Source organism: Meleagris gallopavo, chromosome 22, assembly GCF_905368555.1.
Source record: "Meleagris gallopavo chromosome 22, MGAL_WU_HG_1.1, whole genome shotgun sequence".
NCBI classification, from domain to species: Eukaryota; Metazoa; Chordata; class Aves; order Galliformes; family Phasianidae; genus Meleagris; species Meleagris gallopavo.
In genome coordinates, this window is record NC_139425.1 from 5007664 (window position 1) to 5032318 (window position 24655).

At 53.9% G+C, this 24655-nt stretch overlaps 2 protein-coding genes across 8 annotated transcripts in view; both read left to right on the top strand.

The window, feature by feature from the left end:
- The window catches only part of TOP1 (DNA topoisomerase I), a 62439-nt gene extending 56436 nt beyond the window's left edge, over window positions 1-6003 (top strand). For 2 of the 3 annotated variants that reach the window (XM_085241832.1, XM_010722322.4), the window contains 6 exons: window positions 733-801; window positions 1441-1555; window positions 2169-2296; window positions 3416-3510; window positions 4055-4204; window positions 4591-6003. In XM_085241832.1, coding sequence (XP_085097958.1) covers window positions 733-801; window positions 1441-1555; window positions 2169-2296; window positions 3416-3510; window positions 4055-4204; window positions 4591-4693 — 660 coding nt within the window. In that variant the 3' untranslated portion in view covers window positions 4694-6003. The remainder of the gene's footprint in view (window positions 1-732; window positions 802-1440; window positions 1556-2168; window positions 2297-3415; window positions 3511-4054; window positions 4205-4590) is intronic. The other variant, XR_014887787.1, reaches the window with a different exon arrangement.
- Window positions 6004-8244: 2241 nt separating this feature from the next.
- PLCG1 (phospholipase C gamma 1) overlaps window positions 8245-24655 on the top strand; it is a 30151-nt gene continuing 13740 nt past the window's right edge. For 4 of the 5 annotated variants that reach the window (XM_085241821.1, XM_085241823.1, XM_085241822.1 and 1 more), the window contains exons 1-7: window positions 8245-8527; window positions 20373-20525; window positions 21454-21547; window positions 21808-21855; window positions 23750-23834; window positions 24184-24267; window positions 24463-24485. In XM_085241821.1, the coding sequence (XP_085097947.1) occupies window positions 8338-8527; window positions 20373-20525; window positions 21454-21547; window positions 21808-21855; window positions 23750-23834; window positions 24184-24267; window positions 24463-24485 (677 nt within the window). In that variant the 5' untranslated portion in view covers window positions 8245-8337. Of the gene's footprint in view, window positions 8528-19461; window positions 19517-20372; window positions 20526-21453; window positions 21548-21807; window positions 21856-23749; window positions 23835-24183; window positions 24268-24462; window positions 24486-24655 lie in introns of those variants that run through there. The other variant, XM_085241825.1, reaches the window with a different exon arrangement.

Sequence of the window (24655 nt, forward strand, 5' to 3'; positions counted from 1 at the left end):
ATAGAAATCTGCATATGCTAGACTTCTTACTCCCTTGGTTAAAGAAGAGAACATTTTTCAGTTTAAATGTACTGGTGTTGGTCTTCCTTCATGTCTCTTCTTCAGAGATTACAGTGGGGAATTGGTTATTGTGGAACTGGAAATCTCTCAGTGTAAGGTTTCTATAGAGGAAGAATGTGTGTGTTGATGAGAAGCTGGAAGCTGGGGATTTGGAGTACACAGAGCTGGAATTAGTGGTCTCTGTATAATCAAAAAGGCTTCAATTATTTTCCCATCCCAATGAGACTTGTTTAAGATGGAATTGGGTGAAACATCTAATGCTGCAGTGCGAAGGGATGGGGTTTTGGTAGCTTTACTCTGTGGGAAACGGCTCAGAGGTCTCTCTGGTTGGAATAATTACTGAGAGAAAGGGGAGCAGGTGGTAGCTTTGAGGTCTCCTCAGTTAGGCTGCTAAGCAGAGCAGAATCAAGGCTCCTGCAGTCTGGATCAAAAGGAAAAAGAATAAAGAGCATTAAATGCCCAGGACTCCTGTTGCTGAGGCAGAACTTTGAACACAAGCATTGTCTTAAGAGATGAATCTTTGCCTCCTATTAGGAAGTTGGGCCCAGCATTGTCACTGTTGCCTGAAAACAGTTTAGATGGCATCTTGGCAGTGTTACTTCCTCACATATTAGTGCTGTCCAGCACTGTCCAGTCCTGCTGCCTTAAGGTGTGGGTTTTCTTTTCTTACAGGTTTTTAAGAATCTTCAGCTGTTCATGGAGAATAAGCAGCCTGAGGATGACCTTTTTGACCGCCTCAATGTAAGCACCTAGTTATTTGGAAGGGAATGGTGGTAGAGGACCATAAACTTGCTCACTCTGCACTAGGCAATAACAGCTGCTCTGTTCCAAAAATGGTTTCAGAGGCAGGTGGTCTTTTTTTTTTTTTTTTCCAGAGCTGGCCTCAGAGACCAGAGTGAGAGTCTCAATCTGTTGTCTGTATTGTTCACTGTGGCTGCAGGTTCCTGAAGTGATGGGCTTTTACTTTGGAGAGCCTGGCTGGCTCTGGCTTGGATAGGTTTTTGTCACAGTTTGGAAAAGATGATTGTGAGTTGACAGACTTTCAGAAGCCATCCCTAACACACTTGGCTCTATGGGAGCACCCTGGTGATTAAGGCACACTCCCTGGGATGGGATAGGCATGTTTCTACCTGCTGGGAACAAAAACCTCCACAGTGAAGAAAAGTTCTTTGACCATTCATGGTGCTTGATACTAGTCTAATACTTACCCGTTCTTTTTTCACTTTTCTTGTGGCTTCAGTGATGTTTTGGCCATTGGGTATCAGGTCCAAGTATGTGAGCCATGCTTCCGCCATGAGCTGTATCATCATCATCCGTGTGTCCAGAGATGTCAGTAATGCAGTCAATTCTAATTCTATTTTCTCCCTTCTGCTTCCTCAGACCAGTATCTTAAATAAACATCTTCAAGACCTTATGGAGGGACTGACAGCCAAGGTATTCCGTACTTACAATGCCTCCATCACGCTACAGCAGCAGCTCAAGGAGCTCACTAACCGTAAGTCCTGTCCTTGTAGTTCCCACCCTGCAGTACAGACATGGCTTAACCTTCTATCTGCCCGCCACTCCCTGGTTGCTGTTTTCCCAGTGTGGGAGTGGTTGAACAGCCCAGTGCTGGGACAGTGCAGAGCTCATCTGTGAGCACACTACAGTTTGCCTGCTAGGCTATGCCTGGCCTTTACCAAATCTCCACTTGTTAACTGTAAAATGCCATAGGTGACAGGCAATCTCTGTAAACAGCCCCATGGGTCTTGGCTGCTCATTTACAGACACACTGGGAACTGCTAGCTTGCACTTCAGCAGCTTTACAAAGTGGACTTGTTGGAGGAAACTGAGTCCAACAGTGCCTTGAGCAGTACTCTGCTATTGAGCATGGTTGTGCTTCCTCTATCTCTTGAGAGACAAATGTTGTCTTTGTTGGTCTTGAAAGAGTTAAGGTTTGGAATGGAAGGGGACAAGCTCTTAATTAAAGTGTAGTGTTGAGACTGTCCCATCAGAGGGCACGGTCATTCCTGCAGTGATTGTGAGCTTGTAGAGTTGTTGGGCAGTGCTGACTGGGGCTGCTCAGCCCTGCAGAACCACGCTGTTCACCACTTTCTTTTGCTTTGCAGCGGATGATAACATCCCAGCGAAGATCCTTTCCTACAACCGTGCCAACAGAGCGGTTGCCATTTTGTGTAACCACCAGAGGGCTCCACCGAAGACCTTTGAGAAGTCCATGATGAACCTGCAGAGCAAGGTACCCCCCAGCCTTTGGGTTGGGGCAGGGCTCCAAGTGCTGCATCCCAGGAGTCATGTTTCCTTTCACTTGAGGTGAAATGGAAGCAGAGCCTGCTTTTCCCTGTCAGGAATTGATTAGTGCTGCATCAGGTGGGCCTGCTTGGAGAGGCAGACTCTAGAAGCACAGTGTTGTGCTGAAAAGGCCACCTTTCAGGTGTAATAGTCTTACACTTATAAAGACCATGACCAGACCCTTTATTCTGTTGCTAATCAGACACTGAGTTCTGCTGCCATCAAACTTTCAGAGCGGCAGCCTAGCTCTGATTTGTTTCCTCTAAAGAACCCAGAGTGGGCATCTGCTCCAGTTGTGTGAATCCCAGGCCACTGTCAGTGCAGGCTGCGTATGTGACATGCTGTGCCTCTCTGACTTGACCTCTTCCTTTGCAAATTGTTTCTGGTGGAGGTCGTGAGGTCCAAAGGAGTTAGGTCTGCTTCTGGTCTGGCTTTAGAATAACCTTCACAATCAGACTTCTGGTTTGCACTGCAGTGACCCCTGCTTCTGTAACACCTAACATGGCTGCCTTCACCCTAGATCTTAGAGCTGGGGGGATGTTTAAGGGGATTGGCTGAAGGGGCTGCATAATGCTAAATCTCCCTGAATCCTAAATTTACCAATGGAGAACTGCTTGAAGCCTTAATACTTTTCAGCCAGAAAGATTTGGGGGCAAGAACAGATCCCTGCTGAGGGAAAAGGGATCGTTCTTCCTTGGTACTTTCAGAACTGGTACTGCTGGGATACATTAAAGATAGGCAAGCTGCCTAGATGGGCTGTTGGCAGGTCCCTTTGCCTGCTTCGTTGTAGCTTTATTAGAAGGCTTCCAGGAGCTTTCTGCCAGCACACCACCTTGTCTTTGGCAATGACTGGAACCCAGTTTTCCAAGGGAAACTTCTCACTACAATAGGATTTGCAGCAAACTGAAAAGCTAGTGGCCTAGTTGTTCTGCAGAAGTGCACCTGAGCGCTGATAAATTCTGAACTTGGTCACAAACTCACTCCTTTGGTCATGCTGCCCAGGGGTGACTGCCACAGTTGTCTGCAGCTTGTTGACAGTGCCACCCTCTGGTTTTGCCTCTCCTAGATCGATGCCAAGAAGGAGCAGTTAGCTGATGCCAGGAGAGAACTGAAAAGCGCCAAAGCTGATGCCAAGGTCCGGAGGGATGAGAAGTCTAAAAAGTAAGGCTGGTACTACTAGGCTGTGCAATGCTCCCAGTACCTCGAGCTCAAAATGGGTGCTTCAGCCCTCTGTTCTGTTTCCCCAGCCTGTGATCCAATTGATTTGGGAAGACTTTCTCAAGCTTTCTTATCCCCTCTTTCTTCTGTGCATGAAGAAATGGCCTTCAAGCCATCTGTGCTCTGCAGAGTAGTCACAGGGCTGCTGGGTTAAGGGAGCTCTGAAGGCAGAATCACAACATGACTATTACAGAGGGATAGGTGGGTTGGTTTTAAAGTGGGTGTAGCATCAGTGTAGTTGAGGCTGTTGCTTCCAACCCTTTAAAACAAAACTACTGCTTAGGATTTCTGTGCTGCATCTTTCAAAATGTCAGTTCTTAATTGCATGTGCTGAGTGTTTTGTGTCACCATCTGTGCTGACACAACTGCCTTTTGAGGCTGGTGGCATTGCTTACATGGAGCAGAATCCCTTTGCCTTCCCACAACACTGCTGCCTGAAGCCAAGCAGGTCATTAGGCATTAACTATTTTTTCCTCCCTCACTCCAGGGCAGTGGAGAGCAAGAAAAAGGCAGTGCAGAGGATTGAGGAGCAGCTGATGAAGCTGGAGGTTCAGGCTACAGATAGGGAGGAGAACAAGCAGATCGCCTTGAGCACCTCCAAACTCAACTATCTGGATCCTAGGATCTCTGTTGCTTGGTAAGTGTCTGCCCTGGGCTGTGCAGAACTGCTCCTTCACGTGCATGTAATCCCACAGTCTGTAGGCAAGGGCTGTGGCTGAGAGCAGTGCCTTGTGCTGCCAGGGAGGTCTGACTCTTTATGGCCCTCCCTTCTGTCTTCACATGGTTTGGGGAAGTTCTCAATGGATCTCTTGGGTCAGGTGCCACACGCCAGTCATAGCCAGCACTGTGCTGAGAGGTGATGGGTCAGATTGTGCAGGGTGCAGCAATGGGAGGCTGGTCCTGCCTGGTGGCTGCGTGTCCTGTAATGGAGCCGAGCTAGGGAAGTGCTGGGGAGAGTTCTGCACCGCAAGGGTTTGAGAACCTGTGCTGGGCTGACACTTAACAGCATCTCTTCTTCTGCAGGTGTAAGAAGTGGGGAATTCCTATAGAGAAGATATATAACAAAACCCAGCGAGAGAAATTTGCCTGGGCTATCGACATGGCAGAGGAAGACTATGAGTTTTAACCTGTTTTTAATGAGATGAATGTTATGGGAATAAAAGGGGGAGTAGCCTGGTTTTTAGGAAGATTGATAAACTGTGAGCCTTACTTGTCCTTGGATGCTGGGGAGGGGGGAGAAAAGGGGCAAGTGAGCATGGGATAAAACAGCCAACATCTTGTAGAAAGCATAACCTGGAAATATCCTAAAGGAGCTGAGCCAGTTGTCCTATGGACAACTTATTTAAAAATGTTTCAGAGATCCAAATTCTAGCTGTCTGGTTTGTGTGGTTTTTCTCTTGAGGCAGAGCAAGTGGATGGAGGATTTGTCAACCTTCCGCCAGGCAAATTCACCATCACACTGAGAGCGTGGGAATCTTTAGCTACTGTATACAAAATCCAATTATATTGGTGCGTTTTTACAGTTAGGGTTTTGCAATAACTTCTATATTTTAATAGAAAATGGACTCCTTAACCCCTGCCCTTCCCCCGCCCCATTTCAGAATCTAACAAATCCGATTTAAGAAACCCAACGCACCTGTTACAGCTGTCACTTATAGTCATGGAAGTATCCAATATTATTTTTTTTTAATTGTCACTTGAAACGGTCGTGGCATTGGAACATAAATAACAAATATCCACCGCATCCGTTGGAAGCAGAGCGTGATGGGAAATGGAAATGGGCCCTCCTGACTTTTGTGCGTTCCTTTTTTGGTTTTGTTTTGTTTTTAAATGTGAATTTTTATTTCTTTTAATTATTTTAAAATATTTAAACCGTTTTCTTTCCTTCCTCTTGATCTCAAAGATCACGTCGATATGGGGGGGGGGGAGGGCCGTGCTTTGGGATCCCGGCACAAATGAAATGGGCAGCGAATGCCGTTCCCGTCACGCTGTGTTGTGAACGCGCTCTGTACACTTCAAGAATATTTCCTTTTAGGTTTGTCAGACTGTTTTACCTTCCCCTCCCCCCCCCCCTTTTTTTCTAAGCCCCCTCTCTTTTACTTGAAAGATTTTATTGTGTAAAAAGAAGTTTCACAGGTCAAAAATTTCGAGGGAAATGAGCATCGGTCCAAAAAGGAAAATAATCAAGATTTTAGGGCTTTTATTTTTTTTTTCTTTTGTAATTGTGTAAAAAAATTTTAAAAAATTACAAAGCAGAATTTTAATGTGAAACCTTTTTTTGCTATAATCATTAGTTTTAGAGGCATTGTTAGCGTAGTGTGTGTGCGAAGACCATTTCCTGCAGCCTTTCCTCAACAAGTATCTTCTATTTTTATCATGAATTCCCTTTTAATCAACTGTAGGTTATTTAAAATAAATTCCTACGACTTAACTGAGTGTTGGCGTCGGTGTGTTCTTTCACCGAGGGCCCCAGCCCTGCCCCGAGGTCAGGATGCTGTGCTAGAGCGTCCTGAGAGAGGGGCTCAGCCCCATAGCGAGACCTGGAGCTTTCCTCATCCGAACAGCCACACGAGGTGCTGAGGGACGGCAGGGGCTGGGATGGACCCAGCAGGCCCGAGTTGAGCTGTGTGTGGGTTCATGAAACAATGCAGCACGTGAAAAATCTCTGTTTCTGCAGCCTGCCCCAATGAACCTCCCATCCCACACTGCTGAGTGCTGTGCTGGGGCGGGCAAAGCGCAATGGGGGCTGAGCCCACACCGCTCCGCTGGGGGAAACCGAGGCAGCGAGCACTAATGGGACCAGAAAGGGTGAGTTGGCTTGGAACAGGATCTGCTCTGGCAGCCCAGCTGCGCTGCCAGCAGCCCAGAGAAGGCTGCAAACTCTGTTGGCTGCAGCCCCATCCCCCCTGTGGCCTCACAGGCTGCAAATTGAAAACAGGTGAGCTGGGAGGCAAAAGCAGCCTGCGTTCTTGCAGGAAACCGTTTTGGAGAGCCCAGGAGGAGAAGCACTGTATCCCCATGGCTTCCATCCTGGGCTACAACAGCCCCATTGCTGCTGTTCACTGGACACTGGGGGTGTTTCAGTGCTGATCCCTGCCATGGCACACAGCAGTTCCTGGGCTCTCATGTAGGAGGGATGCTGAGCTCAAGCACACGGGGGTGGCTGCAGGGTTTTGCTTCCCCAGCCCTGGAGCCCATCTCTGCACTGTGCCTGCTAGAAGAGCTCACCCCACTGCTCAGGGAGCATGGATTTCTTCAAAAGAGCCCAGGGAGGAGAAAGGGCTGTGCTGGGGCAGATCACTGCACAGCTGATGGATTGTGGCAGGCAGCAAACAAAAGGGCTTCTGCTCAGGCTCTCCAGTGGCACTTGCAGGGCCTTGGAGCTGGGCAGTGCGCTCTGACAGCACAGCCAGATGGGTCTGGGAGCACAGCAGCCTCTGTTTCTCCCACAGCCACATTACTGCTCAGGTTTTGCCCTCAGAGCAATGGTATGCCCACAGCACTTTGTTATTTGAGGAGCCCTGGGAGCAAGCTGCTTCCTGCTGGTCCTCAACAGGGATGAACGGGGAGCAGCTTCCTTATGGGACCTGGCACGAAGCTCACCTTCACTGCCCTGTCCATGTAGCACAGGTGGGTCAGGTTCGTATCTCACTCTGTTCATCTTTTTCTGTCCCAAAAATGGGTGAGATGCTGAACTGTGAAACTTGTAGGGCTGCTCTGCATGCGTGCTCATACATGTGTCCCTTTGGAGCCTGGTCGAGCACGAGGACAGAAGCAGCAGCTCTCTGTGGGGTCTGTTGAATCACAGAATCGTATATCCCAAATTGGAAGGGATCCAAAAGGATCATTGAGTCCAACTCCTGGTTCCTCACAGGAGCACCCAACAATCAGACCATATGTCTGAGATGGTCATCCAGAATGGTGAGCTGGTGCCAGCTCAGCAAGTAGTGCTCACTGCAGGGTCGCCCCTGTGCCAGGCAGCACTCAGCCACACCGCAGTCCTACAGACTGTACAGATCATAGCCTGGGTTGAAAGGGACCACAATGATCATCTCGTTCCAAACCCCCTGCTATGTGCAGGGTCACCAACCACCAGACCAGGCTGCCCAGAGCCACATCCAGCCTGGCCTCGCATGATGTGTGTAGCAAATACGTACCTACAAACAACCACAGAACTGTACATGCTATACGGGGGCCTTCAACCTCCGCCGGCAGCAAATCACTGCCCCCCGCTTGCCTGCTGCTGGTGTTGGGAGCTCCCGGCAGCCGCCCACCCTCACGCTCTGCTCCATACACCAGGGGACATCGCGACCTATAAGCCCCTCCGCTGACCCCTCTGCCACGCCGGGCCCCCACACCGCGCGTCCCTCTCAGCCCGGGGCAGCTGTTTGGCAGCACACATCTGGCGGCCAGCTGAGCGCGGCTGGGGGGCCGGGCTGGGGGGCCCGGAGGGTTCTGGTGCCGCCACCACCATCACCTGCTTCTCTACGGTCACCCCGAAGCGCTTCCATCCGCGCGTGGGTCCGCCTGAAGCGCGGAGCCGCACCTCGGCTCCCCGCCTCCTCCGCCCCGCTCCCCCCGCACCGCGCGGGCCCCACGCGTGGAGGCGCCGTCCTTCGGCCGCGCTCCGCCCCTTCGCTCCTCCTCCTCCTCCTCCCGCAGCTCCCGGCCGCGGGGCGGGCGGGCGGGTCGGGGCGCGGCGGCGGTGGCGCTGCGGGCGCTCCGCTCCCCTTTGTTCGCGGCGCGGCGCGGTGCGGGCGGCGGGCGCTGATGGCGGCGGGGCCGGGGGCGCCCAGCGAGGCGGAGGCGGCGCATCTCTGCCGCAGCCTGGAGGTGGGCACCGTCATGACCCTCTTCTACTCCAAAAAGTCGCAGCGGCCCGAAAGGAAAACTTTCCAGGTGAAGCTGGAAACGCGGCAGGTCACCTGGAGCCGCGGCTCCGAGAAGACCGAGGGAGCCGGTGAGTGAGAGCCGAGCCCACCTTCACCCCACCTCCCCACAGCCACCACCAACCACCACCTCCTCGCCCCGGGAACGCGGCACCGGGCAGGAAAAGCAGGACGAGGTGTTCCTGCTTCCTGCGGGCTGGGGGCGGTGGGAGCCTCTCCGCACCCTCCCGCTCCACTCACCCACTCACGTACCCACCCGGCGTGAGGCTCGGCGGGGAAGGGAGGAAAAGAGAAAGGAGAAAAAAAAAAAAAAAAGACAAAAGGAACCCAACCCCCCCCCCCAATTCCCCGGGTAGCTCCGTGCGCATCCCGCGGCGGGGCCGCACGTGACGGTGTCCGGTTTCGGTGCCCCTTTCCTCCCCCCCCGGGGCAGCCTGAGCCCCTCCGCGCCGTGCGGTGCGGATCCGTCCCGGCCCCGTGCGGGGTTCGGCGCCGAAAGCTGTACGAGAGCTGCGGGGGCCGCGACTGAGCGCAACAGATGGGATGGAAGGAGCGCAAACCGGGGCGAAACGCGGCAGCGCGGCTCCCGCCTCCCGCTTAGCCGAGGATGGGGCGTCGGCGGGTTCGGTACCGCCGGGTTCGCTGCGGAGCCCGGCAGGGTTGCGATGGGACGCGGTTGCTGGCGGCTCTTTCCCTCACACGGTGCTCTGCGGGGGCAGAGATTTATCAGAGCTGCTGGAGACCACAGGGAGAGGTGGGAAGGGGAGGGGGGGAGGCCCTGCGCTGGGAAACTTCCGAGCCTGGTGCTGCTTTCCTGGGCTCTGTGCTCTGAGTTCCCATCCCCAACGCTGTGTCTCCCCGCTGACCGCCATACGTGACCCCATACGTGGATGGTGTGATACAGCAGAGCCGTGGCAAGGCCGAACTCCTCTGCAAGTGCTGCAGGCCCAGAGTGGGGAGAGCAGGAGCTCAGAGCCCTGTTGGGTCTTCGGATGAAGGATGGAGGTGTGGTGGTTGCTGTGCTCCTCTGGTGGGACCCAAGAATGCAGCTGTCCCAACTGGGGACTTTGTTTGAGGCTGTGCCCTGCAGCATCCCCACACAGCTCAGGAAGGGCTCTGCAGGCATTCGGAGGGGTTGAGCTCCCCACGGCATTCTCCCAGCTCCCCACAGAGCTTTCAGGCTCCCTTCTCCCCATGGGCAGACCCCCATGAGTCTCTGTAGGGCTGGGACTGTGCCTTCCAAGGGATCCATCCCCAGAACTTCAGCTGTGCTGGCGATGTGACTGTGGGGTTCTGCTGCTGTGCCAACAGCCAGGAGTGGGATGGAAAAAGCAGAGAGCGCATCCCAGGGACGGAGATGATCAAATAAGAATAATTTTAAAAATCCATAGGTTTTTAGCAAAAGAAAAATGGGGATTGATGAACTCCAACCAGAGGTTCCCTCCCATGCAGTGCACTCTGCTGCTGGGACCAGCAGTCCTGTGCTCGGTAGCACAGCGTGGCCCACCCCCAGGCTGCAGCCCTCGGTGCCCAACATGGTGTCCCTCAGCTCCCAGACAGAGGCTGTCCTCCTGCCCTGCTCCTTTGTGAGATGTCCTGGGCAGAACGTTTCCAGGTGTAAATATTGGTTTGTGTCGTTTTCCCCAAGGCCAAGCTGTGCTGGGGCGTAAGCAGGAGGCTGGGGGCTGCTCTATGTGGCAGCACTGGATTGGATGTAACTTGCAATGTGTGTGAGGCAGGAAGCAGGCAGCTGGCAGGTGTGCTGTGCTCTGCATGGAGCAGCGCCTCCACCCCAATGCCTGGGGTCTGTGCATCACCAAGTGCTGCCATCGGGGTTGGAAATGGGTGTTTGCTGGGGGATGGAGAGCTGGAGGGAGCTTCGGGTGGCCCTGTGCATGAGTTGTCTGGGTAGGAATCATCCTGGTTTTTGGTTGGTTGGGCATTAGGAAAAGCTTCTTCTCCTAAAGAGTGTTGATGCAGTGGCACAGCTGCCCATGGAGTGCTGGGGTCACTGTCCCTGGAGGTGTTCAGGAACTGTTGGGATGTGGCTCTGAGGGATGTGGTCAGTAGGCATGGCGTGATGGGTTGGGGATCTTAGTGGTCTTTTCAAATCTTAATGATCCTTTAGCCCATTTCAGAATGAGGGAGCAATTACAGGTAACCCAGAGGTCTCAGATTTTGGTCACATCCCTGTCTGGGAGAGTTTCCTTCTCTCAGGACACCCTGCACTCAGCAGCAGTGAGGTAGGGCTGGAGAGATGTGCTCACGGTGGGATGGGCAGCATCAGCACTGGAGCTCTCTGGGCTGGATATGCACACAGAGGTGCAGGCAAGTCACTGCTAGCATGATCCTGGCTGGGGTGTCGGGATGCAATACCTTGGTGCCAGGAGGAGGGGGGACCTGGCTGGGTGACCCTTGTATAGAGCTTTGTGCGTGTCACATAAAGAGTGACCTTGTGTGATGGGCAGCACTCACTGCCAGCGGGTGTCCCCTGCCCTCCCAGCAGCTCTGACTCAGCAGTGGGCACTGCCAGCTGGGCCGGGATGAAGAACCTCCTCTGTCTGCACGGGCCCATCTCTGCTCCTCGTTAGGCTGCTGGGGCAGGAGAAAGGATTGGTTTGGGCGGGGGGAGCATCTCGCTTGGAAAGTGCTTTTCTAAAACCAACATCATGTGCAAAAAGAACGATCTGTGCGCACACAAAAAAGCCATTTCTCCATTAATATTTGTCTTTATGCCGGGTGTTTTCAGCCAGCTCTCGTTATCAGCGCATAGCTTTCTTGCTAATAACTCCGTCGAGGGCCGGGTTGTTACGGTGGGAAGAGCTCTAATAATTTTCTGTTCTTTTTGTTAATCACCCAAAGCACAGCAGAGCTGATCCCTGGAGTCCTTTGTCTTTCATGCACTTTTTTTTTACTTCCTGTGTTATGTAATTCTTTTTTAATGTAAGAAGGTCCTGCCTTCATAACTCTGCATCCTGGGGGGGTTGCAGGCCGGCTCCTAATTGATCTGTTTTTCTTGAACCGCATCTGAAAACTCAGAGAGTTTGCTCAGAGCACGAGCTGCAAATTTGGAGCAGATGTTTGTTTTATAGGAGAGAGAGGGGGAGGAAGAGGGTAAACACCTCGACAAAGCCCTTGGATGCATTCTGGCTCTCTGTGAAATGAGCTCAGTCCGGTGGAGGTGGAGAGAGAAACCGTTGTGGCGGTGCAGAAAGAAGGCAGAACTGTAAAACAGGAACGCAAAGCGACCCCGCGGGGCAGCCCGCTGTGTCTCAGGGCCAGCAGCGATGCTGTGTGCCTCCCTCCCAGCCTGCTGCACGGGAAGGCTCCTCGGGGACATCAGGTCTGGGAATGCGTGCCCCCCAGCAGCGGAGCAGCCCCCCCAGCTGCTGACCTCCGCTGCCCTTTGCACCGCATCACGCGGTGGTCGCTGCTATCAGTGCCAGCACAGCGCCCGCTCAGCCCCGTTATCTTATCAGGGCGCCGCGTGCGGCCACCAGCGATGGCCATCGGCGTCCCACGGCCCCGGGAGAGCGGGCGGGCGGCCTGCTGCCTATCTGGCAGATTGCAGATGGAGGCCAGAAGGCTCCGCTGTGTGCTCTGCAGGAGTCGGTGCTCAGGTCTGCGTGTGGCCAACGTGCTGCAGGAAAGGGCGCAGCCTCCCCTGGGGTTCGGCGGTCCTGGGAACGCAGGCGCTGCTCTTGGGCTGAGATCTGCTCCTCCAGGGAGCCCTTGTCCCCAGGGAGGGGACCCAAGTGACGCTGCTGTGCCGTGATGAGGATGCAGAGTGAGGATGTGGCCCGTCAGAATCGTCCGTGGGACAGGCTTTGCTTTCTCGAGTGCAGCCATAAGCATCTCCCTGCTGAGAAGGGCTGAACAGGAGTGGGAGAGGAGGGCGCGGGGTCCTGGGCAAAGCTGCCAGCTTCCCTGGGAGCCCAGGCAGGGACTGTGTGTGCCACATATCTGCTCCTGGGCTACTACAGGCAGTGAGACCTGGTTCGAAGCATGACACGGCAGGGAGAATGCTCTTGGAAGGTGCTCGGAATGCTTTCAGAAAGTTACACCCCGTCCACTCATACCTCTTCCCCTTGGCCTGTTGAATTTGGAGAGTTGACAGTGTGGGAACAGAGCGAGGTAAGGACAACCTGCCCAGCACAGGGTAAAAGCTGTGTGAGCCAGAGGAAGGTTTGTGTGTTTAACAGAGAGCTGAGGTGATGCGAGCTTGCTGCCTGCAGGCTCAGAGTCCTGGGAGCTCTGAGCAAGTTTGATGGGAGGCTGCTGGCTCATTTCTGTGTCTGCTGCTGGGTCTCTCATCCCGATATCACATGTGAGATCGCCTGAGTATCTCCCATGTGCTCTGTGTGGGGACAGAGCACTGCTGGGTTCACAGCTGCTCATTGCTTCACATCCGTACTGCTGAGGTGTTGGGTCGGGCAGTGCAGGCGGTTCCCTGCCCACAGCTGTCAGAAGGAGAGCAAACTTTCCTCCAGTCTTTGGGCTCGGAGGATTTTTATGTTGTGCAGAGCACTGTGCATCGTGCAAACAGCACTCTTCTTTTTTGAGCTTTTTGATGCTGGTTTGAATTGGAAACTTTGATTTGTTTTTGCATGGTAAGGGGCAGGGCTGAGCGCAGGTCAGCTTGCAGTGTGGACACAGGGCTGTGGGGGAGAAGTCATTGCTGTCCCCAGAAAGCAAAAAGGATGATGGAAGCTGGCAGTGTGAGTGTGCAGGAGCCAGCAGAGCTTTGAGAAGCTGGCAGCCTGCACTCTGCAAAGGCTCACCAAAACCAGGGTTCTTACATTGCTTTTTCATGCTGAGTGTGTGGTCGGGTGGCTGTTCAGCTCCATTTGAAGCTGTGGATTCTGGGTTCAGCTGGCTGGAAAGCCACATAAAACCACTCAGACTCACAAATGGACCTTTCTCCTGCTTCACCCTGCAGCTTGTACCTTCTATTTACAAAACTTGTGGTTCTGAGATTTCAGTCAATAATCCCTTCTCTTGTTGCTAATGCGGTGCCCGGTGGCGTGCCTGGCATTCTGCAGGCAAACCAACCCACATTGTTTTTCTAAAGATTACCCAGACAAAGGTCGCAATCCAGCAGTGAGCTCCCACACGTGGGATGTGCTGAGCTGACTGCATGCAGCCTTGAGGAGCAGGAGGCTGAGGGCTTCCCCAAACCATTACAAAAGCATTTATTTTCCTTTTCTTGGAGCGTGACTCCTTTTGTCTGGACGTATGAGATGGTCACACGTGATCACTGCAGGCTGCTGTGCTTCCTGTGGCATCGCTTTGCTGTCTCCTGCTGCCAGTCTCACCTCGTGGCTGTGCCCTCTGCTGCAGCATGGCAGTTCCCACTCACTGTCCGTGCTGTGGGTCCTCAACCCTCCCCGAGGTCACCCCGCTGTCCCACCCTTGGATGGGGGCAGGCTGTTGGAAGGCTCCATCTGAGGTGCTGCTCCAGCTACCTGGGAAGGTGGCTGAGTGATGCCTCAGGAGCGTGCAGTGGATTTCTCTTTTCTCTTCTGTGTCTCATGCAAGCATCTATCAGCACTATGGTCACATCAGACGGGGCTCGAAACCACAGTCACTCGTCTTCCAGCACTGCATCTGTGGGCCCTGCCTGCTGACCCTGCCCAGGGTGAGGACACATCTGTCAGATATGGACCTGCCTCTCTGTGTGGGGCTCTCCCGGCCGAGGGCAGCAGTGGCCTGTTTGGTTTCGGATGGAGAGATGCCGGCAGGTCGGCTCTCCATGTCATGGTGAGTGGTTTCCCTGCGTTCCCTGTCCCTGAGAAGACTTCAAGTGCACGTGTGCTGGAGAGACATCAAGGCAGGCTGCTCCCCGCAGGGACGCTGGGTAGAGCAGCTGCTCGAGAGGCTTTTTCCTGTTTACTTGCTCCAAGAAGAGCCGGGTAACGTGCTGATTAAAAGCCATCTCTCCCGTCTGTGCCTGTTGTCCCTCCTCCTCCCGATCCCATCTACAGGGTCACACTGTTGCTGTATTGGCAGAGAATTGTGAAGATGGTGCAGGTTATTTGGTTGCTTCTCTGGGTTGCTTCACTTCCCACTTTTTTTCCCTCTGCTTTCCAGTTATGGGGACCACGCTCCTGACTTTATTGCTCTCCCAGCCCCAGCTGCTGCCCAGAGCCACCCGGCCGTGCATCAGCTCCTGGGATGGACTGGGTGGAGATGTGGGACCGTGAGAGTGCAGGCTGTCCCAGGGGACTTTAACCCCCTCAACACCCACCCCGTACATCTGCATCCCATAAATCTGCCTTCCAGCTGGCAGAGGGGTGGGGTGGCCGTGTTTGTTTGCCCAGCATTCAGTCACTGACTGACTACGTGATCTTTCTCAGCACGAGCTGCAGACAGCCCAGCCTGTATCAGATCAGCAGCAGATAGACGAGCGGGGAGCATCTGCTCTCTCACTGTGGCCAGCTGCCATCCTGCAGGCTTCCTTCGTCCACCTCTGGTTGTTCTGGCTGAGATGCAGCTTGGCTCTCAGGGAAGCATCAGAAAGTGGTTTTTCCTCTTTTTTTCATTCCTCTTCGGTGTCTCATCAGTCATTTTAATGCCTTGTGGCAGCCTGTTGGAGAGGCCTCGCTGCTTGCTGGAGCGTTGGGGAAAGCACCAAGACGAGAGCAGGAGCCTTGGCACGCCAGCTTTGGTATGAGCCTTGGAGCAGCTCATCTCCAGTGCTGGAGACCAAATAAATCCCAGGTGAGGCTGGTAAGATGAGGTGAAGCCAAGCAGTGGTGGAGTCTGGCTGCAATGATGTGAAGGCCATCACCAAGAGCTCCTGCATTTTCCACCTGAACTGAAAGTCACACCGCCCACTGGGGCTTAGCTGCTGTCTGCTCAGTGCTTGGAGCTCCTCTGCTGCACGCTGCTGTACCAGGGCAGCACGCTGCTGTGCTGGGTGGCTGTGCAGCAGATGGGATCTCTGCACTCTTCTTTCCGGCTCTACCCTGGCAGTGAAGAACTCAGGTGCTCATAAAGACAGAAATAAGGCATCTCCTTGGTGCTCTCTGTCAGTGCTGGGTAGCAATCATCTTTGCTGGTAAATTACTGTCACGGAAACTCAACTGTGTCGATGGGTGGGATGGGCGAAAACTGAGTCACTGCATCTGAGCACCGCTGGCATTTGCTGCGAGCGTGACAGATCTTTTCTGGCCTTTGGTTTTCACTCTTCACCTCTGTGCCCTCCTTATATCTTCATCCCAAGCACAGCTTCATGGTAGGCATGGCTCCCTGGGCTCAAGTCAGGAACACAAAAGTCCCCGCGGAGCTCCCCGGGCCCACCTCCACCACGGCTTCCCATGGATGGCATGCTGTCACTGTGCTGCTGGCTAGCCCCTCTGCTAGGGCGGTGTGGTGCCTGCCCTTGTCCCTGCTCTTGGTACCTTCTCAGAGGTCCTAAGGGCTGTGGGTGGGAGGGCAGCTGTGTGTCTCCACATCCCTCTTGGCACAAGGAGAGAGCTGCTGCCTGCTGCGTTCATTTGCAGAAGCCTGGCCTGGCAGCTCCCCTCTGCTTCTCGCTGTGTCAGATGCCTCCATCGATCCGTCCGTGTCCTCTGCAGTACCTTTCAGATCTGGTTACTGCTGTATGTCCTCTCCGGAGGAAAGGAGGGAGGCGGGCTGCAGGAGCTCCCCATCCTCCCACCCTTTTATTGCGTTCCCCTGAGGCCATGATGCTTCTAGCCGAGGCAGGGCTGAGGGAACGGATCCTCCATGCTGTGCAGGAGAAGGTCACCTTGGAGCCCGCCATCCATCCAGCAGCACTGCTGCGGACCTTCCTCTTTCCATTTGAGTCAGTGGAAGCTTTTGCTTCTCAAACAGGCCAGGCTGGTGACTGAAGGGCGGCCTAGGGCCGTGTTTGGTCTGCAGTGGGGATGCATTGCTTTAAGGGTGGCAGTGCTGGGGGGAAGCAGCACCCAAATGTGAAGTTTTGGCCTTGGTGGCTGAGACCACGCGGTGGAAACTGCCAGCTTTCACGTGCCTGCTGCTTGCTGGGCTGTGGGCAGAGATGGTGAGATAGTAGCATCCTGCTTTGCTCGCTTGGGGGACCAGTTCTGTTTTTTTTTTTTAACATGTGTTTTCTTGCATTTGAGAGTAATCTGGAGAAATGTGCTGATGATGCAGGATAGGCAGCCGTCAACCCCCAGCCAGCTCTATTCCTGGTATTGGGAGGATGCTCATGAGATCTTGAAGCTCACTTACACGAGGCCAGGGGCGATGGAGCAGTGAGGCAGGAGCCACCTGGGAGGGGTCTGTGCTGCCCTATAAGAGCAGGGCAGTGTTTGGGCAGAGCCTTCACCTCTGTGCTTCAGACTGTAAGGATGCGGAGCTGTGAATCACCTCCTCATCTCCTGCAGTGCAGCATGCTCTGCCCTCGCTGAGGATTTCTGGGGGTACAGGGAGGAGTCGGAGCGCAGAAGCCACAGGACACGTGATGCAAGGGTGCAGAGCAGCTCGAGGCGAGGCAGGAAGCTCTGTGCCCACGGAGCAGCTGCTCCTGTGGTTGTGCATGTGGGGGCACTGGGGCTCCTGCAGAGCAGAGCGCTCTGTCCCGTCCCACTGCTGGTGGTCAGCTGGGATCAGGCCGCTCCCATCCATCCTAACCAGGAGCTCCCTGCAGCCTCCAGCCCATTGATCTGTTTTGAGCACCTTCCCTGCCAAGGCCCTCGCTGTGGATGCAGCTGCCTCTGCTGTACAGCTAACATAGATGTCAGTTCATAGCAAAACGCAGCAGCTGAGAGCAAAGGTTGCTGTTTGCTGCTGTGGGAGTGGGTGAGATGAAGCAGCTTGCCAGAGCTAGCCATGGCACTACTGAGCCGAGACTGGAGGGAAAAGCAGCTTAACCTGTGTCCTTTCCTGAGGCAGGAGAGGTTTGCACATCAGCAATGAGAGCAGAGGGATGAGCGTGCTGTGGAGCACTAGGACTGCTGTGTTCCCCCAGTGCAGCCATGACAGGGAGTGAGGTTTTTGCAGGGTGCCTTAATAACATGGTAGCTCGGCTGTTTCCAGTTTGTAGAAGGACAAGGAACGTGCTGGGGTGCAGGGCTGTGCTGTGCGGGTGTTTTGGCTGGCCTCTGAGGATGCTCAAGCCATTGGGTTGGATGAGAGGCCTCAGTGGATTCATTGCTGCTCTGGCCAGATCAGCTATTTGCTGATGCTGTGGGATCACCTTCCTCCAGAAACCGAGTGCTGGTGGCTGTGTGTGTGGCCAGGGAGAAGGAGCAGAAACCCAGCACTGCATCTCTGTGCATAGACAGTTAATTACCGTTACACTATCCCATTTAGTCTCATCTATTGAGAAAAGTGTGTAGGGCTGAGAGGCTGAGCTATTGTCACTGTGAAAACCTATCCTGATGAGAGATGGCTCTTCCCACTGAAATAGATTTCTGTTGTGTCAAGGTTACTGCCTTCTTTCAGATAGGACATAAAGCGTTGGTCTCCACTTCTCGTGCGCCGCACGGGTGCAGCAGCCACGTCCAAGCTCAGACCCTCACTGTGCAGCTGGCACCTTGGTGGGTGCAGCACAGCACAGCGCTGCCAGGAGCAGTGCGTGGTGCAGGCGGTGCTGCAGCACAGTGCATGGCTGCAGTGCATGCTGCAGGAGGCTCTGGCCCTGCTCCAGCAGAGCACTCAGCACTCGCTGGACCCATCTTCCAAAGCCCTCTCCTGATGAGCAGTGCTGGCCCCAGCAGTGCATTCAGTGGCCTCCTGTTGAAATATTGAGAGGGACGTACCGCTATTATTCCCTGTGGTGCTACGTAACAGATTTCTCTCATTTCTACCTGTATGCCTCTATGAGTTGGGGCTTTTTTTCCATCTTCCTCACCTGGTGTGCTTTCCCCAGTGGCCAGGCCTTCCCTGGGAGCTATGGGAAGACTAGAAGTTGTCACACAGCTTGTGCCTGGGGGAATCTGTGGTGCAAGAAGACATTTCTCACTGTTTTTTTTACTTGGATAAGAAGACGGCAGGCTTCTCCACCTACTTAGGGCAGGGTCATTCCATGCTAGGTGAGGTCAAGCAGTGACAATGAACACGTGGATGTCAGTGCCTTGTGGTCCCCGCAGGGACACACTGCACTGTGCAGTGCTCATGGTGTGGATGGATGGGTTGTCCCTGGTCCCTTCATCCCAGAAGGTAATCTGGCCCGAATCCTTTTTTTTTTTTTTTTTTTAAATTATTATTTTAAAATCAATCTAACATCTTTCCAAAAACCCTCCAGAGTTGGAGATTTTACAGCTCTGTTACAGGGCGTCCTTATCCTTACAGCACTCAGTTTTGGTGCAAGAGAAAAGTGGGGTCTGGTGCTGTAGCAGAGCTGGGGCTGCCCTCCCTCTACTCCCCTGCAGGCTGCATGCAGGTCCTGTGCTGCTGCCGGGGCTTTGCTGCCCGATGGGTGCATGGGCTGCTGGAGGGATGCAATATTGCAGTGCTGCACTGCTGGGATGGTGGCATCTGTGCTCACTGCGCTTCCTGCTGAGAGCTCATTTCCTTCCACAGCGTGAGAGGGCCGGGGGGGCTGCAGGAGGCTGAGGGCTGCCGCGTGGTGAGGTGCGGGCTGCAGAAACCAAGCCCTCGTGCGCCCAGTGCACGTGGGTATGTTTGGGAGGATGAGAGATGAGCAAGCAGCTGCAGGCAGGCGTGGGCCGGAGCTTGTTACCAGCTCGGTGTGCAGGGTGCTCATAGCAGCAGCCGTGAGCCCCAGCAGCTCCCTGCACCATGTTCCTTTGCTCCAGGGGCTCTCCCTAGCGTGCATTTTGGGGATGCAGTCTGCAAGGGTAGCTCAGCCTCCTCTACCCCACGGGCATGCTTTGCAGCAAGTACTTACTGCCTGGTAAACTGCCATGAAACCCGTTCTTTCCCACTGCTTTTGTCAGGTCCTGGGACAGGAATTGTCTTTGCTGTGCACGTCCCGGATGCAAAGACCGCAGCTGTGATGCGTTTTTATTTTAGTGGTAAGATGACATGCCATGTCACTAAGGATGTGACACACAGACAGATGACAATGGGACACGATGAACCTCCTGGCAGCCAGTTTCCAAAGGGTAGGTGATGCTTTACAAAGGCATCTGCTGGCTGTAGGGAGCTTGTCCAGCTGTCCGTGCACCTGGGGAGCTGGATCTGCACGTGGCCTTGGCTGCTGAGCTTTGGGTTACTGCAGCACCAGGCAGGGTACGGCTGTGCCGGGCACAAGTGAGCTGTGGCCATCCCAGGTTCCCTATGCAAGGCTTTTAACAAGTGCCAGGCTGCATCCCAGCCTCCTTTTGGGTTTGCTGGGAGTGAGCATCGCATGACCCAACCCAGTGTTGTCAGCCTCTGCAGACTGGTGGGCAGCTCACACTTCTGTCTACTCTCAAAGTGCAGCAAATGGAAGCGAGAGAGGCAGATCAGTGCGCAGTGACGGTGGTAAGTGGAGTTTAATTGGGATGAATTACACTCCAGGTTTGCTGTAATCACCATCCCACATTGCTCAGAAGCATCGTCTGCTTTGAAAACGTGACTCAGAAATGTTGTTATTTGATTCCCCCGAGTGTTTCAGAAACTGTTTTTCCAGGAAGCAAGATTCTTGGGTTTGGGTTTGTTGGTTTTGGGTTTTTTTGCTGTTGTTGCTGCTGTTGTGTTCTCTTTGTTTGATGGTAATTAGTGTCCTTTCCCAGAATTTCCTCTGGGGAGCAGGCTGAGGCCGCCCTCTCCAGCATCTCTCCAGCTCCCTCTTCTCTCTCATGCTAGCGTCCTGGCACACTGCATCCTGCCATGCTTTGGTTTCCCCGTGCTGCGGTGGCTGTATGAGCGCTGCACTGCCCTTCCTTCTCCCCTAAGGAACCACAGACCCTCATCTTCTCAGGAATTTCAAGCTCTTTGCTGAAATCCCTTTTGTTTTTTCCCCACGTTGTCTCTCAGTGGATATTCGTGAAATCAAAGAGATTCGTCCTGGAAAGAATTCACGTGATTTTGACCGATACCAGGAGGATCCGTGCTTCCGACCAGACCAGTCCCATTGCTTCGTGGTCCTGTACGGCACAGAGTTCAGGCTGAAGACCCTCAGCTTACAAGGTAAAGGGCGGGGGGCAGGCCAAACAGCCCCCACATTTCTCAGACATCCTTTCGAGGGACACTGGGACACGTCCTGGGCAGATGCTCTTTTTGCCATGCAGAGGGCATGGCTTTGGAAGCAGGTGGCAGCAGCTCTGTGACAGGCATTGCTTAAGCCAGTAACTAATCTGGTAAAGCCAGAAGTTGGGTAACAAGACCCCTTATTTCAAAGCACTTGAAGTAGTGCTTTATCTCAGCTGGCCGCATCATGCATCAGCTGAGTGCTGTCAGCCACACACGAGTGAGTGCTCAGAGCTCGCTGGTTCCTGCTCTGCAGCTCAGAGCAGGAGAACAGTGCCGGCTGGTGGCACGGGGTGACTCCGTGCGTCGCTCTCAGCTTTCCTGAACATCCTGTCCTTTGGCTTAGGCTGCACTCGCAGCTCTCAGCCTTGCGCCTCGCTAACGCAGTGCTTTCTGCTGTTGAGTTTCATCTTGTTTGGGTGGAGGATGGGCTCACAGTCGTGTGCTGCAGTTCGGCTGATGGGTGATGCCTTGTTATCCTAGCAGTACTCAGTCTTGTCTCATTTAGACCCATGTAGGCAAGTCGTGCTGACACCTGAATGTTTGTCAGATCCGCCTTCTGGACGGGGCTGCAGACAACCTTCTTTATTCAGAGGGAGTTGCTGCCCCTGTCACTAGGCCTGGGCAATGCTCCTTGGGGACAGAGGTGGCACAGCTCTCAGGGATAGCGTGGAGGACTGTGGGGCATGAGGACCAGACAGCCACGTGCATCCTGGGGGTGAGCAGGGAGAGCAGCATAGCAGAGCATCTGCATGGGAGGGAGATGTCTGAATGAAGAAGGAAGGGATTCAAGGCACTGGGGACAGCCTCAGAGGTTGGTGACAGACTTCTGTGTCCTTTTCTCTCATTTCTTCTCTTCTTTCTGCAGCCACTTCCGAGGATGAGGTCAACATGTGGATCAAGGGACTGAACTGGCTGGTGGCAGATACTCTGAGGGCTGCCACCCCCCTGCAGATCGAAAGGTGGGAGCTCAGCCCTGTCCTGTGCTTGTGTCATTTTCCCTCTCCATGACCTGTTGTGCTGCCACCCCCTAAAGAACTGTGCTGGGCTGTACAGCAGCACGTAGTCAGGAGTGCCCTCAGTGCTGGGGCGGGCTGTGCAGTGACATCTCCTCTCCCTCTGAGCCATGGTGACCCCACGTCCTGTCTATGTGAGCATGTCCCATTGACTGCCGTGTCACAGCATCCGTGGTCAGATACCATCTGCATTCCTTTCCTTCCAGGTGGCTCCGGAAGCAGTTCTACACACTGGACCGCAACCGGGAGGACAGGTAAAAAGGGGAGCAAGCACCAGCTGCACAGACACACGTGTCCCATAAGCAAGGCTTATGTCCTCAGTGCCTGAATCCCAGTGTTGATCAGAGCCCTATTTCCCAGCCACCCACACCCAGGAGGACCTTTGAGACACCATCGCTCCAACCAGCATCTCTAGAGAGGCAGACTGTGAAGAGCCATCAGTGCTTTGCATGGCTGAAATCCCAAAGCAGAGGACATTTTCAGCTGTTAATTCTTCCAGGTCCCGGGGCACCCTCCTTCTCCCACCTCCCCCTGCTGAGGGCAGCCCAGAGACACTCCGAGGATGGAATACCACCTGAATCTTTCCAGATTTGAGCCCTTTCTGTCCTGTATAGCTGTTACAAAGAGCTGACCTGGCCAAAATTAAGATCTGATTTCTGTGTCAGTGAACTACAGCCTGCTGGAGGCCGTCTCCCTCCTGCTGCTTGCAGAGGCGTCAGTGGCTGGAAGCTAGGCTTGGGGCAACCTGGGGGAGATGTCCACTGCCATGAGCAGGAATTTGAGACCGGCAGCTCGCCTGGCTCCTCCTGGTATTGCTTTGCAAGGCTTTGTGTCATGGAGCAGCGTGAGGCATTGGGATGTTGCAGAGGAGGGGTAAATCACCTTTAATCTGCTGCAGCTGCTCTGCATATGCCACACAGCTTTCAAATCAAGGCTGGGGTTTGCATGCAGTGATGGGACATGGGGAAGGTGGCAGGAATGCAGCACTGCTCCCTCTGTCAGAGCCCTGGAGGGAAGCCATCCTCCGGCCACGTGCATCACTGAGCCCTTTATTTGAAAACTCCTTTAATTCAGTGATGGAGAACGCATGTGGGAGCAGCTGCGTGGGGGTTTGGAGCATGAATGCAGGAGAAATGGAAAAAATTGGACCTTTTTGTCATCCAGTTACACAGTAACTGAAATGGCCCCAGGACAGAGGGGATGAATGTGCAGCTTGCTCTCCCTGAGGTGTGGTCAGCGGGGTGAAAGCTGCGCTCCTGCATCTCTCCCTGTTTTTGTCATACCATCTTTGTGTTATAATTAAGCCAGAAAAATGCCAAACATTCTTTACCTGTCAGTCAGGGAAGTGAGTTACTTCAAAGCAGAAAGCATTCCAGCCCAGGCTGAGCAGGGAGCAGAACAGAAATGCTGCAGCATAGAGAGGAAATGCAGAAAGGTTCTGGCTTCCCTGTTTTACAGGCACCCACGTGTTCTCCATAAAGCAGAGCCAGCACTTACAGGTCCCATACAAGCTCTTGGCTGAAGTCTCTGTGTTGTCACTGGGCTTTTGGCTTTTGCTTTTGGGCCCTGGAGCTGAATATGGATCAAGGAGCTGTGCTCTGCACACCAGGCACATCTGGGGAGGCTGAGGACCCTCTGCCCATTGCAAACCCCTGTGGGGTTCCAGCAGTGCTGGAAGTGCTGTGCTCACCCAGCAGAGCCCATCCTGACCCGTCCCCTGGCAGCACAGATGCTGTGGGTTGGCACTGGCTGATGGCTGTTTGTTTTTCCAAGGGAAGTTAGGTGGAAAGAGGAGGATAACAGGATGCTGAGTTTTTTCCTAGCTCCAGAGGAGGCGGTTTCACCTCTGGCCAGGAAAGCTGCAGAGTCACAGCGCCCGGAATGGGGAATGTTGTCATGCCCTTTAAGAGGGCTGGATCTGTCCTCTGGCTTAGCTGTGGCGAGGCCTTAAGAATCTTCCCTAGAAGAAGTTGGTTGGTTTCTTTATTTATTTTGCTTTCCAGTCTCAAAATAGCACCAAACTATTTATCAGAGGTCATCCAACGCTTTAACGGCTGGTGCCTCTGCGTGTGTGCACCATCCCAGTCCCAGGGTGAGACCCCTCACTCTCACAGCTCCTGAACGTGTTTCCCCTCTGTCCCACACCAGGATCTCTGCCAAGGACCTGAAGAACATGCTGTCCCAGGTCAACTACCGCGTGCCCAACATGAGGTTCCTGCGGGAGCGCCTGACGGTGAGCTCTGGCCCTGCAGCTCTCCCTCCTCACTAGGGACCCTCAGCAGAGTGTGTCCGTCCTTTCTTGGGGTGAAACCTGGCGGTGCTGAGGCTCCCACCCCTGCTTGGTGGGATCCTTGCTTTTATGTGGACTAGCTTGTGGAAGCACATAGTGGGGGCTTAGGAGCCTGGGTGCTGTCGTGGCCTCATTGGCCCCAGTGGAGACATCCAGGAGATGAAATCTGGCCAAGTTTTGGCCCTTCTCCAAATCCTGTGGGCAGGTGACACCCCCTGGCCGCAGGGATGCAGACCCCTCGCTTATGGCCCCTGCAACACCTCTGGTGTTGTTTTTTTCTTTTTGGCTGTAGGACATGGAGCAGAGGAATGGGGATATCACATACGGGCAATTTGCACAGCTCTACCGCAGCCTGATGTTCAGTGCCCAGAAAACGGTAAGAGCTCAATTCTCCAAGGCAGAAAAGAGAAAGCAGAGACCGTATTTGTTACTGGGCATCCCCTCTTAATTGCCTTTTTAACCTTGCCTCCCTCAGCTAATGGCTCCCGTTTCCTACCTCTGGGGCTGGGAGTAAATCAGTTATTGCTTTCACCTGAGTGCAACCCTAATGCTCACGCTGCTTCTTTTGCAGATGGATGTCCCATTCCTAGATAGGTGAGTTCCTCTTTTTGTTGGTAGGGGAAGGGGCTGCTTCCTTTTGCTCCATGCTGTGCTTGGATGCCTGCAGCAGCTTGGCTGGGATGTGGCACGCTGTGTGCTTCTTGTCATGGCACTGCTCATGTTTTTGTGCTCCGTGCACCTTTGCTGTAGACACTCAGCCTGGG